This window comes from Protopterus annectens, chromosome 8.part1 (genome assembly GCF_019279795.1).
Source record: "Protopterus annectens isolate FY-2018-M chromosome 8.part1, PAN1.0, whole genome shotgun sequence".
NCBI lineage: Eukaryota > Metazoa > Chordata > Ceratodontiformes > Protopteridae > Protopterus > Protopterus annectens.
Genome location: NC_056742.1, coordinates 247,061,123 through 247,076,175, shown reverse-complemented (window position 1 = coordinate 247,076,175; position 15,053 = coordinate 247,061,123). Strand labels below are relative to the sequence as shown.

Here is a 15,053-nt window from a genome sequence, read left to right as displayed (position 1 = left end):
GGCCAGCGCGGTCCTCACAGCCTCGAAGGTCGGCCACCCTGAATCTGAAGAGCGACCAATCTCCGAGGCCATGACGGGGGGTCGGAGTTCCCCGAGTCGATGCACCGAGAGGTAGGCTCGGGACAGAAATAAGCCCCGAGATGTCCCCCTCAGGCCCGACCGAAGAATCCAGAGTCCCGAACCCAGAGGACGGAGTCAGTACCGATGGGGCCGCATGGGGCATCGGAGCCGGCCTGGAAACATCACACGGTGCGGAACACTCTGGCTCCGAAAACAGAGATGCGCTCGGAGGAGGAATGATCGAAGACTGGGTCAGGATGGGCTCCGGAGCCGACTGGGCCGGAGCCGAAAACAATTTTGCCAAAACCGGTGACTGGAGGAGCCTCTGAACCACCCTATCAACATCCACATCCGAAAGGGTCCTAGAGGATTTGGAGGACAGGGATGGAGAATGTGATCTCCTCTCAGGAGAAGCTGGTGTGAGACTGGGGGATCGGCTCCTAGGAGGTTCCAATACAATTGGAGCAGACGCCAGTTCCGTCAATACCGACCCTTCCTGCGGCACAGAGGACAGTGGAGCAGAGGTCGTCGATGCAGTTTTTGAGATTTTCTCCGGGGGCTCCGATGAACCTGACGGAGCCGGAGATCTCTTTTTTGACTTGCCAAATTTTGACTTTCCACTGGAAGATGAATCCATAGCCTCTTCAAAAGAGGGTTTCTAGTCCCCTTAAAATTAGCTTATTCTCTCTCTCTTGGAGAACTCTAGGGCTGAACCCATGACAAAAACTGCAGGATTCCTGCAGATGGATGGCTCCCAAGCAATAGACAAATAGAATGCCCCATCGGTAATGGACATTTTGTACCCACATTTAGAGTACTTTTTAAAGCCCGAAAGTTTGTGCTCCTTGGGATCCTTAGGCATCTTAACTACTATGCCCACAACACAAAATCAAGTCTGAAACAATACACAGGCGTTCACTTTATAAAAAGCGGGAACGACGCCAAATAGTAACCAACACTAAAACAGGATCAAACACACACCAAGATCAAGTACAAACTCTGAACAAGGGATTGAAAAACCACAAGGAAAGGGAAAGCCCAAACCTCTAACTTAAACGGTCTAGACCATAGTCACACAGAAGGCAAACAGAGGAGAACTAGGCCCTCTAACTGAAACGGGCCTAGTCCGAGGGAACAGTCAGTGGGATACCACACAACAATCACACAATCACAATTCTTGACAAACTTAGACAAATAGCTATGAAAATAGCTTTTGATAGGAATCAAAAATGTTTCTTAAGACAAGAAAAAAGAGGGTACTTAGCCACAGCCAAGAAAGACCATGTCTGAGCTACATGAGCGGCAAATGAAATCTGGGGATATGGAGCAGTGCACCATGGGATACCTGCTTAGCCCAGTCAATGAGAGACTTTGAGCTAGTAAAATCGGCCGAGTCGAAGCTGATATTCGGCTCTGAACCACAGGTAAGAATGTAGGCGAGATAGGACTACATAACATTCTTCTTTCCTATCCTGTCCATACTTTTGCTATCCTCATCAGTGGGCAGAAGAGATGGTGAAGGAATTGGTCTAGACTGCTTATCAGGGGATACAGCAATTACAGCAATTACAGCAGGGTATGCCAGGGGGGCTTTACTAGGAATTTCTGCTCATCTGAAACTTTGTAGAACCTGTCAGGTCTTTTAGGGGCCAGTGGTTGTGAGTCTGGGTTCTTTGGTGCTAAGGTGAAAGCATCAAGGCATGCAGGGATGACGGGTGCGATGGCTGAAGGTGGAGATACCACTTGGAGAAGTTCAAAGTACCTCCTTTGAGTGTCAGCCATTTGGGAATTGTCCCATTTAAAGTATTCTTTCATCTTAGTGATGGTCTCCCCAAAGGTGATATCCTCTGGTGGGGAGTACCCTTCTATGGACTCCTCATCTGGGGAATACTACTCAAGTGGGGAGGCAATTTGTGAAGAATAGACTGATTCATCTGAAGATGAATAGTAGGGTTCCTGTTCTTCTTCCCCTTCTTGGGCAGTAGGCAAAGGGAGAGAAGTGGCAGAAGCAGGCCTAGGACTGAACACTAGAATGGTGGAGGGGGAAGAGGCCATGGGCCTAAGGGCCATGAAGGCCTGCATCAAAGAGCTGGTAAAAGACTGCCAGTCTGGGACTCTTTCAGAAGGTGGTGCCTGGTGTTTTGTTTTCTGTTATCCTTTTAAAGACATAGGTCTCTGTAAAGGCCTGGGTTCGGGAGCCTGGGAGACGGTAGGAGTTTCAGGCAGTGGAATCCCAGTTGGTCATCCAATGACATCTGGTTCCCCCTAGACATCGGTAGGGACAGACGTCAGAGCTATCTCTGTGGACGCGTTGGCTGTTGCTTCCAAAGTGGCCTTCTCGAAGGGAGCCAAAGTAGACAGCTCTGTCAGACATCCCTCAACTGGCGGGATGTTCAATGGTGGAGAGGCAGAGGAAGTAGGCCTGGAAACCTTGGCTTTTTAACGTGGTGGTTCTGTCGGAGCGGCCAATTTGGGATCCATCCTGAGTGCTAGTTTTTTGAGCCTCTGGCTTTCTAAGTATAGGTTAAGGGCGGCCAGATGGCTATGGAGGGTCTTTGGTATAAAAGATTGACAGACCAAGCAAGCGGTATGGTCGTGCTCTTGGCGTACACAGAAAATGCAGAGGTCGTGCATATCTTTATGTGGTACCTGGTGCCTGCAGCAGCATTTACCTTTCTTAGCTGACATCGAATAATGGTAACTACGGCAAACCAAGCTAAAGCAATATAAAGTCAAAATCCCCAATGGGGTACTTAGCTTTAGATGTCTTCAAGTAAAGGAGCAAAGTGATCGATGTGATGGTTGACTGTGGCTGAAATGTTCTGGGGTCTGTGTGTGCAGATGTCACATTTAAGGTCCCTGGTTTATGGCCCTATGGGTGACGTCCCACATATAGGAGCTGATGATCGGGTCGCCTGAGGCAGGGAATCTCACACTAAGAATACCGCAACATAGGAATAGAAGGACATCTACTTCTAACCTACTTGCCTTTAAATCAATCTGAAACAACACGATTAACTCCTGGCTGTGCCATTGTACCAATCCAGACTAACTTTTTCTCCAGATCAGGCCACAATGAAACACTCCATCTTCTTCTGAACTTCTTCTAACTGTCTCTTTTACTTGTACATACTGAAATATAATGACTAGCTACAAATACTTACAGCAATGTGCTTAGTTCTTGGAACTATTGCAATTAACATGTTATTTGTAACTCTGTATTCTACTTCTTGTAACTAATGAAATTCCATGTGTCTGTGTAATTTTTATTTGTTCAAAGTTTGTATATCTCTGTAGCTGGAGCTTTGCTCCCCGGGCCTCCACTGAAAATGGGTTCTTTCTGACCCAGTCGGACCATTGTGGTAAACAAGCGCCAAATAATATATAAATAAATAAATTAGGTTGTTTGTGTTAATCCATCCTAGTGCAGTGGATGTTGCTTGCTTTCAGTATTGCAATGGGGTAGGGGGGTGCAGCAGTTCAATTATAGGTCAGCTTTTTTTTTTTTCCCCATAGGTTGGTACTAGGCTATCGGCCCTAGGGCCTATACAAGCCTAGCCATAACAATTCCCTGGCTGTTTCTTCCCACACTATTTACTTCCCTGGACCCCTGTCTAGCAGGGTGACTGACGTGATCCCCGGGGTGAATTTCCTTTCTCCCATTCAATCATCAAGGTTCCTTTTGAAGATGGCCAAACAGACACTCTGCTTGACATGTATGGGCAGGCAGTCTATTCCAGAGTCTGGGGAGTCTCTGGGTCAGGAACCTATCCCTCCAGCATGTTTTGTTTATTCTGATGACAAGATTTAGATCCTTGAAGCGTGTGGCTCTGAGGGATTGGGATTTCTTTAAGTGTAGCATGTCCAGCAGCTCTGGGTTTGACATGGCCTTGTATGTTAAGCAGAGATTGCCTCGGAGTAGATGATATGCGAGAGAGTATAGCTGGAGTTTTTTTAAGGTGGTCAGCATAGGGCATCTGCTTTAGGCCTATGATTCTTTTACTGAGGCATTTCTGCGGCCTTTCCAGTTGTTGCAGATGTCTTGAGAGGTACATACCAAATAGGGTGTTGTATTCTATAACGGGTCTAATGAGGGATGAGTACAGTGGGACAATGACCTCCTTTTTTCTGGATGAAAACCCCTTAATGATGAGGTGTGCCACATAGAAGGATTTTCTGACTGTTGTGGCGATGTGGTTATTGAAGGTGAGACCACTCTCCACCTGCGTCCCTAAGCCTCTTATCACACTTTCGGTGTTTAGTGTAATGCCACCTATGTGATAATTCACGGGTACATGTTTTTTCCCAAAGGGGATAACTATACATTTCTTGGCATTGAGCTTGAGCCCATGGCTCTGGCACCAAGCATCTGTTTCTGTAAGGCCCTTTTGTAGAGTATCCAGATCATTTGGGGATTCAATAATGGCTCCCAGTTTGCAGTCATCTGCAAACTTTGTTAGCCAGAGTCCCTTAGTGTTGGCCTCTACTTCAGTGAAGTAGATGCCAAATAAGAGAGGTCCCAGGACTGAACCCTGAGGTACTCCACTTGTTACTTGTCTGGAGCTGGATTTGGAGTCAGCTACTTTGACAGTGTGGATTCTGTCAGTAAGCCAGTTGGCAACCCATCGAGTGACGTAGGGATTAATTCCCAGCTTAGTAAGTTTATCTATGATTCCAGAGTGGGGGATGGTGTCAAAGGCGTTGGCATGGTCCAGATAGACTGGGTGGACTTGCCTTACGGCAGTCCATGGCTCTGGAGACTGATTCAAAGAAGTCAATAAGGTTCAGGAGACAAGATCAGCCCTTCATGAACCCAAACTGGGTGGGGTCCAGTGTTTTAAGGTTGCCAATGTCTTTGTTTATAAGTTCCATGATAATATGTTCCATGGCCTTGCAGATCAGGCTCGTCAGACTGATGGGGCGGTAGTTCCCGGGATCCAAGGTGGATCCCCCCTTGTGGTGTGGGATAACTGTAGCTGTGCGCCACTCAGTGGGTAGGAAGCCTGAGGTGAGGATATGATTAAACATGACACTTAGGCGAGATGCCAGTTCATTTTGTAGTTCATGTAGTACACAGCCCAGGATGTCATCTGGTCCCATGGATGCTGTATTCTTAGCTTTGGAGAGTGCGTTTTTTTACCTGTGTGGCCGTTATTACCGGAATTTGGCAATCGTCCAGTATTGAGATGGGCCATTTATGGGGTGAGAGGGGGTGAAGTTGGCACTGAATCGATCTGCCAGGATATTGGCAATATCCTTGGGATCAGTATATTTAATGCCATTCTGTTGCAGCTCAGAGCAGATTTGAGCATTGCCATTTAGATTCTTGACATAGTTATAGAATGCCTTGTGGTTGTCTTTGGAATCTTTGGCAATTTTATTTTCGTAACTAGCTTTGGAGGATTTTATGAGGGATCTCAGCTTCTTACTGAGGCTGGTAAGGGAGTTTTTTGCATCCCGGGATTTTCCTCTTTTCTGCAACAGTTTTTTCTTTTGTTGTAAAGTGTGTTTATGGCAGGGGACAACCAGATTGGCTTCCTTTTTTTTGGAGGAGAGCATCTTGGTTCTATTTGGGATGGCACGACTCATGCATGAGTGGATGCGCTCGTACAGTGCCTTAGTGTAGGACTCAGCAGTCAAACTTTCAGTTCCCGTCTGCATGGGTGTCATGAAGTTTGTAACTTCTGACTTGAGTAGCATGAAGTTGGCCTTGGAGAAGTTTTTTATGGAGGTTTCCTTACTGGGGGGTGGGATGTGGATGTTAAGGGTGATCAGCTTATGGTCTGACCTGACCGAGGGGGTGACCATAGGTGTGGAGCATTGATTTCCCATGTTGGTAATGACCTGGTCTAGGATATTGGAGCCCCTGGTGGGACTATGGATTAGTTGATCCAGGGCATTGGAATTTATGAATTCCAAGAACCGTTGGGCAAAGGTGTTGGTGGCATGAATAGTTTTCCCAGTTAATGGCAGAGTAGTTGAAATCACCCAGTATTAGGGTGTCTGGTTGTATATTAATATTTTCCAATATGTTTAGAAAGGTGTAGTGAAAATCTTGGGGCATGGTGGGGGATCTGTAGCAAGCTACAATTTGTATTGCAGTCTTACCTAGTGTTCGTTGCACCTGGAGAATTTCAGACGCATTGTGTTGGGCAACTAAACTGGTGGTGCGAATATTCTTGGTGAATATGGACACTCCTCCACCTTTAGTGTTTCGATCCTGGTTTGGTAGCTGAAAAGTGTGGTAAGAGTTGTAGTCTGGTATTGCAGGGGTGCTCTCTGGAGCCCTGAACCAGGTCTCAGTTACTGCACAGATATCGATGTTCTCCATTTTTAGGAGTGCCTCGAGAGAGTGTATTTTGAGGTTTAGACTTCTAGCACTGAATAGCATTACCTTCAGATTTTGCATGCTTGTACCTGTTACGGTGGTGGTGTTGTCCTTTGAACTTTGCCTAAAAAAGGCACTAAAGGGGTGGCAAGAGCCTTAGCCAGTAACCTGAATCCCAGGGGCGACAGGTGCAGTCCATCTCTGGCAAAGCATTGTGGTCTGTCGATCATGTCGTCCCAAGCAGACAGACACTGGATCTCCTTTGAATGGCACCAGAAGTTTAGCCAATTGTTGAAGTCAATCATTTTGTCCTTATATTGTGGTATCATTCTGGGTAAAGGCAGGATGCTACTCAGGGCTAGGGTCAAACCTGCCTGGGCCACATGATCCGAGCCGCTCTTCCATGTCTCTCTTCATGTAGTCCAGGGAGGTATGTCTCAAGTCATTCACTCCAACATGGACAATGACAGAGTCATATTTGTACTTGTTGTGGAGTGACTTGAGTGCATGAGTTATGTGGCGGATCCTGGCACCAGACAGGCAGCTCAATGTGATTTTCTCCTTGTTCAGCCTGGTGAGTGGGACATCAGTGTGCCTGACTATAGAGTCACCTTTGACTAAAGTGTTAGGTACGTTGTCTTGCCTTAGGGGCTGTTGCTGGGTGGCACACTAGTGTTGTGAGCTACATGACACTTTGGTTGTGATTGGTGTTTGCTTGCGTTTCAGCTTTGGAGGTCCTTTCAAAAGTAGAATTACATTTAATTTAATAGTTAAAGTGTTATGGTATTCTGCACACAATATAGGGGCTGGCCTTAATAAATTATGAAAGCATACCATAGTGGGCTTTTCTAACTATCAAGACAGGCTTTTACTGGCTGGTACAAGATAGTGGGGGATCTGAGTAGGAATAAAGGAAACTGAGGTTGTGGGTTGGAGGGATGGGGCTAGGGTAGGACAGTGATGTGGAAGAGCACAGTCAAGTAAAGTGGAACCAGAAAAGACCCCCAACTAGTTCTGTAACTAAATACAAATCTATTGGAATTGGATCAGAGACCCCAAATTTACTGATCTACAAAGCTACCCTGAGGTACATAAAGAGAGTTATATACTTACCATAACTTCGTACCTATGTTATCCTACGTCATTTATCACCACAGGGTCTAGGATGCGACATCAGATCAGAGCGCTGGCAACATTCAACAGACTGATCCAAGGCTCTGGCTCCTCCCTCTCCCACAATGCCCAGCTGCACTCTGATCCCCAGATCGAGTCTAACATAATCCTGAAGATACTCCAAGGCCAAGAGAAAACCACTCCAACTTCCTCCATGAACAAACGAAGTAGGGGGATGGTGGGTGGGAAATGTGATGAATGAAGACGCAGGATATCACAGATACAAAGTTATGGTAAGTACATAACTTTCTGATATTATCTCCTTGAGATCAAATCCAGCTTGTAATGGGATATGAAGGTGTGAAGATTAGCCTAAGTGGCAGCGGCACAGATATCATCAATAGAAAGCCTTGCTAAAGAGGCTGAAGAAGTCACTGCAGATCTAGTAGAATGGGACCTTTTGGAGGGGGGGCACCCAGGAGGCAGAATGGGCCCTTTTGGAGGGGGGGCACCCAGGAGGCAGAATGGGCCCTTTCGGAGGGGGGGGCACCCAGGAGGTAGATGAGTTCATCCCGATAGCCTTCAGAAATGCAGACTCCTCTGAAGACAGGGGTTGGGGAGACCATCCACTCTTTTGTTTCATGTGTTCAAGGATATCTTCAAAGGAGACATCGGGCGGAGATCTGGGGGACCGGTCTCCTTCCTCGAGGTCTGTATCTTCGGTGAGAAACTCCATGGGGGAGTCTAAGTGCCTCCTCTTGCACTCTTACGATGAACCTCCTCCACTGAGGGCTCCAGGAAGGACTCAGAAGAGACAGAGACTCTCACAGGGAAGGAAACCCCCTGAAGGCTCGATCAGGAGGACTGACCTGGAACAGGATGAGAGGTCTCACCAGTCAAGGTAGAAAGAGAATGGGAGGGACCTGGAGGTGTGGCAGAGGAAACTCCAGACCTGGAGAAGGTCCTCTCTACCACCTGGAAAGCTCAGGTGCTGGAAGTGGGCCCATCCCTCACAATGAAGAAAGCATTCGGAAACAGCCCCCTGACAATACCAGCCTGGAGCTATCAAACGCCGAAGCACCGAGAGGAAGTAATCGGTCTGAACAAAAGGTACGAGACCGCCACTGCCGCAGGGCCAGAATAGACCACTCCGGTATGGGGCTCATTCTGCTCAGAGGATGGAGGAACAGAATAAGCCAGGGACCCCATCGGGGACAAGAAAGGGGGAATACTCGGCCTAGAATCCAAACCCAACGGGGCTGGATGAGGAGAATGAGAAGCCGGGGGGGGGGGGCAGGAGAAGCCAGGAGACCAGACACTATCTGGGCCTTGAGAAAACTCCTTATCATCCTGTCCATGTCAGAGGGCAGAAGACTCCTGGAAGATCTTTATGAGGAAGAGGAGTGGGTGGACTTGGAGGGAGACCTCCCTGACCTACTGACAGGCTCTAGGGAATGCATGTGATGCTTCGGAGCCAACTGAGAACTCTCTCTCAAGATGGACGGGATAGCAAGCTCCTCTAAGATTATAATCGGATCAGACAACTCTGTCAGATTGAAAGACTTAACTGGTTCAGCAGACAGACCCAACAAACTGGTTGGATCCAAGGCTGACCCGACCTTAGCCAGCTCCAAGGGTCTCTGATCTGGAAAGGGCATGGATCTGACCAAGTGCTCCATGGCTCTGAGATCCAAAGGCCTTGGACTGGAGACAGACTGGGCTGGGATTGGATCCAGAGACTTGGGATCAGACAGTCATGGCTTCTTAGAGGGAACAGGATGCAAAGAAGAGGTCTTCCTCTTTGGGTCGGAAGATGAAGCCTTCAAGGGGGGAAACAAAGGGTCCCCCCTTGAACCAGACCATTCAGAAGTAATTTGTTGCAGTACTCTGCTAAGGCCCTGTGGTTAAATGTGGCACAAAGGTCGCACTCAACCTCCAGGTGCTGAGCGCTCAACCAGTAAAAACACACTCCTTGTGCATATTGAAAGTAAGGCATTTTCTGACCACATTAGGAGCGCTATTTGAACCCAGCAGGTTTAGACATTCTCCACCCCAGGGCCCTGGGCAAGGCAGTCTCCAAACAAACCACTGCATGTTGGATTAGGAAAAACTATTTGCCTATGTTACTCTCTCCACGGCCAAAAACTCCCACAGGGTGTAAAAGCTCACCCCACCAGGGCAGTAGCACCCTCTAGAGCCTTCTGAAAAGGTCTGGACATTGCATCCACCCTGGAAGCAGCCATATGGTCCACCATTCACACTTTCACCAAACACTACAAGTTAGACAATATCTCCAGAGCACTTGCAGGTTTTGCCAGAGCAATTCTGCAGGGCTTTGTGGAATCAGCTTCTACCTCCTCCCCTCCTTCCTTCTAAGCTGTGATACTCTCCCATACCAAGAATACTGCAACACCGAAAGCGGAGAGGCAGTGGAAGTGGGCCTAGGAATCGGCCTTCTTCCGCAAAGGTTCAGTCGGGGCCTTCTGAAATGGGATCCATCCTTAGCTCTAATTTTTTAAGTCGCTGATTTTCTAGGTGTAGATTAAGTGCAGCCACATGGCTAGGGACTTGGGAACGAAGGATTGGCAGAGCAAACTGTGTGATTATGCTCTCGGCCTAAGCAAAAAACACAACGGTCGTGCGTATCTTTATGGGGTATGTGGCACCCGCATTGGCATTTGCCCTTTTTTTTGTTGACATCGGCTAAAGTTTACTACAACAAACCAAGCTTTAGCTAGAAGTCAAAGAAGAAGAAAAAAAAACAATGGGGTACTTACTTTTAGACATCTTGTGGTGAAGGAGCAAAGCACATGTGACGGTCGTCTGCGGCTGAAAAGTTCTGAGGTCTGTGCGTGCAGACATCACATTTAAGGTCCTTGGTTTATAGTCCTGTGTGACGTCCTATGCAACTGCAACAGCCAAGCTGAAGCTTTTGTATAGGAGCCAATGTTCGGGTCACCTGAGGCAGGAAATCCCACACAAACAATACTGCATCATAGGAATAGAAGGACATCTACAAAGGAAAAAACAAGCAAAAACTGTTACTTAACCAGCCAGAGCCAAAGGACACACGTCTGTACAGGAAGCACGGCAAATGAGATCTGGGGATTACAGGGCAGCAGGGTCTTGTGGGAGAGGGAATAGCCAGAGCCTTGGATTCATCTGATGAATGTTGCGGGCTTGGATCCAATGTTGAATCTTAGACCCTGTGGTGATGAACTTAGACATGGATAACATCAGATCTTGTGTTACACCTGGTTCCCATATGAAATGAGAGTGAAAGAACAACTTTATAAATGTGAGAGTCGAGCTATTTTAATGTCATAATACTGATGTTACGCAATGCAATCAGCAGTTAACTGATTCAAATGTAGCAGTACAGACACGTACGAAGCTAAAGACAGGATTAATGCTTGTACAGACTCTTTCCATGTCATATGCCTTGCTCTTAAGTATCATCTGGAAAGTTGATACAATCACACTTAATTCATTCATAAAAGTACAACTGAACATTAACAATACCAGACGGGTGGAATGTCTCAATGCCTGATGGGTTTTATTATGCATACTGGCATTCTCAATATAACCAAGGAGAAAATGTATTAAAACACATTTATCCACAATAAGGAATGCTACAAATAAGCAAGATATTCAAATAAAACAAAATACAGCAATTCCAGAAATGTAAACAAAGGCAAGAACAATTTTTCTGTTTACTGACACAAGTCATATGCAACCATGATATGTACAAAAACTGGTCCAGTCAACTTTATTGAATGCAATCAGCATTACAATAGACTGTGTGTGTGTGTGTGTGTGTGTGTGGGGGGGGGGGGGGGCTGGAGTTAAAATGGGGAATAAATGTAAATCAAACCAAATTTGGGAGTCATTCAAACTTAGGTGCCTACTGCTAAGCACAAAGAATCAGGACCTCCAAATTTCATGTGAAAATAATGCAAATCCGTATCCAGGCTTAGTGTTTAGGTACTGTCCTAAAAGTACAAATACAAACCATACAAGTAAATTACAGATGTATAACATACCTTCATTCTGTCATACTTGTCATCAACATCTTGCAGCCAAGAGATAAACTGGCGAGCATTAAAGCGGTCCCTCACTGATTTATTTTCATCTCCCTACAAAAAGAGGAAATAATCTTTTACACTGAGCAAATTTTACATTCACAGTTTGTCTAAAAAAGAGACATGCAAGTTTCACTGTCAGCTCTACAACTGTCACCTGACTGCATCCACTAGCAAGTGAGAGTGAGCACACAGAACCAATAAAACTACATTTTTTTCATTGAAATTTTATTTAACATGCCATCTGAGCTGCAGCTATAGTGAAAAAATATAACAGAAGACAGGAACATTCATGCCCAACCAAAACTAGTCTATATGGCAATGTGTGCATGGCACATACCTAATGAGGTATGGTGAAAATGTGCAAACATATTTATCATTCATACAGTTGAGTGATTTACTAGAAATGATAAATTGCAAATAATCTAGAGATTACTACAAATGATAAATTGTAAGCAATCTTCTTATCAAAACTTGGCATCTGTGCTGTCCACCTTCACTCTTCCTCACTACTGGGTCTAGGATCGGACTGTCTGATCCAATATGGTCGCTTTCCAACAGACCAAGATACAAGCCTCAAACTCCTCCCTTTACCAATAATCCTCTATAGCATCCCTAAACCCTTAGATTGAGTTTGCTGCCTTCTATATATGTACATCTGTATGAAAATGCCATAATCTGGTAATAAAGATAAACCACCAAAGAGGTTTAATATCCTGAGCAGGCTCAAACCAAGAACCTGTGGGTTCTGAAAAATATCCAGGAAGCTTCCAGGAACAAAGGTGGGGATGATTTTGGGGTGGGGGGGGGGGAGTGAGAAAGAATGAAAAGTGGACAGCACATATGCCAAGTTATGCTAAATACATAACTTGTAAATCCGATGTTGTCCTTTTCATTCTTCCTCACTGCTGGGTCAGAGTCACCAGCTACATAACTGTTGTGTGGCCTTCATGGAAAGATATGACGGAGCACTGCTGAAGCAAAAGCAGCTCTGCTTCTGGAGATATTATACATACCATTCTGCATTACATGCTGGCCAACAGACCAAGTGCCTGCCGCACAAATATAGTCAACAGAAGATCTGGAGGAAAAGGCAGTTGAAGTTGAAAGGGACCTAGTTGAACTGGCTTTGGGTGGGCGAGCCAGACTTAGACCTTTGGCATGGTAAATGAACAAAATGCAGTCAGTAATCCATTTAGCTAAAGTAACCTTAGACACCACTTTTGTCCTAGATGACCAGAAAAAAAGTAAACAAAAAAGCAGATCAGATCTTCTATGTTGCTTTGCTCTGTGAAGATAAAAATGTAATTGTCTATGTACATCTAAAAGGTGTAAAGAATAGTTGTGTAAAATCTTACCATAACCATTGATGTCCTTTCTCTGCCATGTTGCAGTATTCTAGGTGTGGGATTTCCTGCCCTCAGGCGACTCGTACGTCGGCTTCTATACCAAAAGCTTCAGCTTGGCTGCTGTAGAGTGACTGGGACGTCACACGTAAGGCCATAAACCAAGGGGCCTTAAATGTGACGTCTGCACACACAATCCTCAGAACATGAAGGCCAACAGGCAGACAATAAGGCCCAGTAGGAGGTGTGCCAGTTGTTTACAGGTGTGTGACTTGGAGACCTACTGAAATGTAGGTAGTACAGGAAGGCATAAGACCTGGGGGGACTGGTGGGCGGGAAGGAATGCTGTAACATGGAAGAGGACATCTATGGTTATGGTAAGATTTTACACAACTATTCTATGTCTTCCTATTCCTATGTTGCAGTTTTCTAGATGTGGGAACATACCACAGTTTAAGAGGATGAGAGGGTGGTGGTAGATGCAGAGGGTTCTATAAGACCCTGCAGGATTGCCCTGGCGAATCCTGTCCTAGCTCTGGAAACTTGGTCCAGTTTGTAATGCTTTGTGAAGGTGTGCACAGTGGCCCAGGTGGCTGCTTCCAAAATGGATGCTGTGTCTAGGCCTTTCATTAAGGCCATTGAGGTGGCCACAGCTCGAGTGGAATGGACCTTGACTCCCCTTGGGGGATCCTTTCTATGTTGAGAGTAGCAGAAGCAAATAGCTTTCCTGATCCAGCATGTAATGGTTTGCTTGGAGACTGCCTTGCCCAGGGCTCTGGGGTGGAAGGAGACGAAGAGCTGGTTAGTCTTTCTGATGGGCTTGGTCTTGGTCCAGGTAAAATCTAAGTTGTCTGTGCACATCCAGGGAGTACAGTATCCTCTCCACTTCGTTAGGGGTGAAGGAAAAAAGGTGGGTAGATGAATGGATTGGTTAAGAGACACATCATTGACCACTTTAGGCATAAAGGAGGGGTTGGTTCGTAAGGACACCCTGTCTTGGTGGAAGACTATGTAGGGGGGGGGGACAGACCATTAGAGCCTGCAATTCTGACACTCTTCTGGCTGAAGTGATAGCCACCAGGACGACTGTCTTCCGTGTACACATCTGTAAGGAGGAAGGCTCGGCAGGATCAAAGGGATGTTGGGTTAATTTCTCTAAGATGTATTTAAGGTCCTAAGGTGGAGGGATAGGTTTCCTAGGTGGTCTCATGTGCAAGACTTCTTTAAGGAAGAGCTTTACGTCGAGCCTGGCTAGCAAGGGGGGTTCCAGGGGTAGGCAGGCTGATATGGCCGAGAGGGGGTACTTTTACAGAAGAATAAGAAAGGTCACTTTTATCACTTGACACTAGTTTAGAACCAGGGGAACCTTGGCAGAGCTGGGGTCCCTTCCATTTTGCAGACACCATTTTGCAAATCTTTCCCATTTAGCCAGGTAAGATTTTCTGGTGGTAGGTTTCCTTGCCTCCCTTACAACTGAAAGCACATCCTCTGAGTAGTGGTGTCAGAAAGGAATCAAAAGTTTATCACCCACAGAGTCAGAGGCATCTGTAGCTGTGGGTGTAGGAGAGTAACTTTGTCTTGTGACAGTAGGCCCACCTTGTAGGGTAACTTGAAGTGATTGCCTTGGCTAGTTTGTGAAGTAGGGGGAACCAGTGCTGCCTTGGCCAGTAGGGAGTCACTAACAAGATTTTTGGTTTGTCCTTCTGAATTTTCAGGAAGACTTTCTGAATCAATGGGAATGGAGGGAAGGCATAAAGGAACTTCCTCTCCCAAGAGACGCTGAAAGCGTCTACTCTCCATGCTAGAGGGGAGCGGGTTTTTTAGCAGAAGTTCTGCAATTGCCTGTTCTGGGGAGAGGCAAACAAGTCTATTTGTGGAGCACCCCACCGATGGATTATCTCGAAGACCACCTCCTTGTTCAGCATCCATTCGTGCGGAGGCAAGGAAGTCCTGCTCAAGAGATCTGCTTGGTGGCTGCCCTGTGAGGGTATGTAGAGTGCCTGCAGGACTAGGTTGAGCCGGGAGGCTAAGTCCCATATCAACAAGGAAAGACTGCACAGCTGACAGGCCTTTGTTCCTCCCTGCTTGTTGAGGTACCACATCACCGTGGTGTTGTCGGTGACC

General features: G+C 46.4%; 1 protein-coding gene across 2 annotated transcripts in view; it reads right to left on the bottom strand.

Moving 5' to 3' along the window:
- ANKRD11 (ankyrin repeat domain 11) overlaps positions 1–15,053 on the bottom strand; it is a 1,034,395-nt gene that overhangs the window by 190,415 nt on the left and 828,927 nt on the right. For both annotated transcript variants that reach the window (XM_044081841.1, XM_044081842.1), the window contains exon 10: positions 11,545–11,637. In XM_044081841.1, coding sequence (XP_043937776.1) covers positions 11,545–11,637 — 93 coding nt within the window. The remainder of the gene's footprint in view (positions 1–11,544; positions 11,638–15,053) is intronic.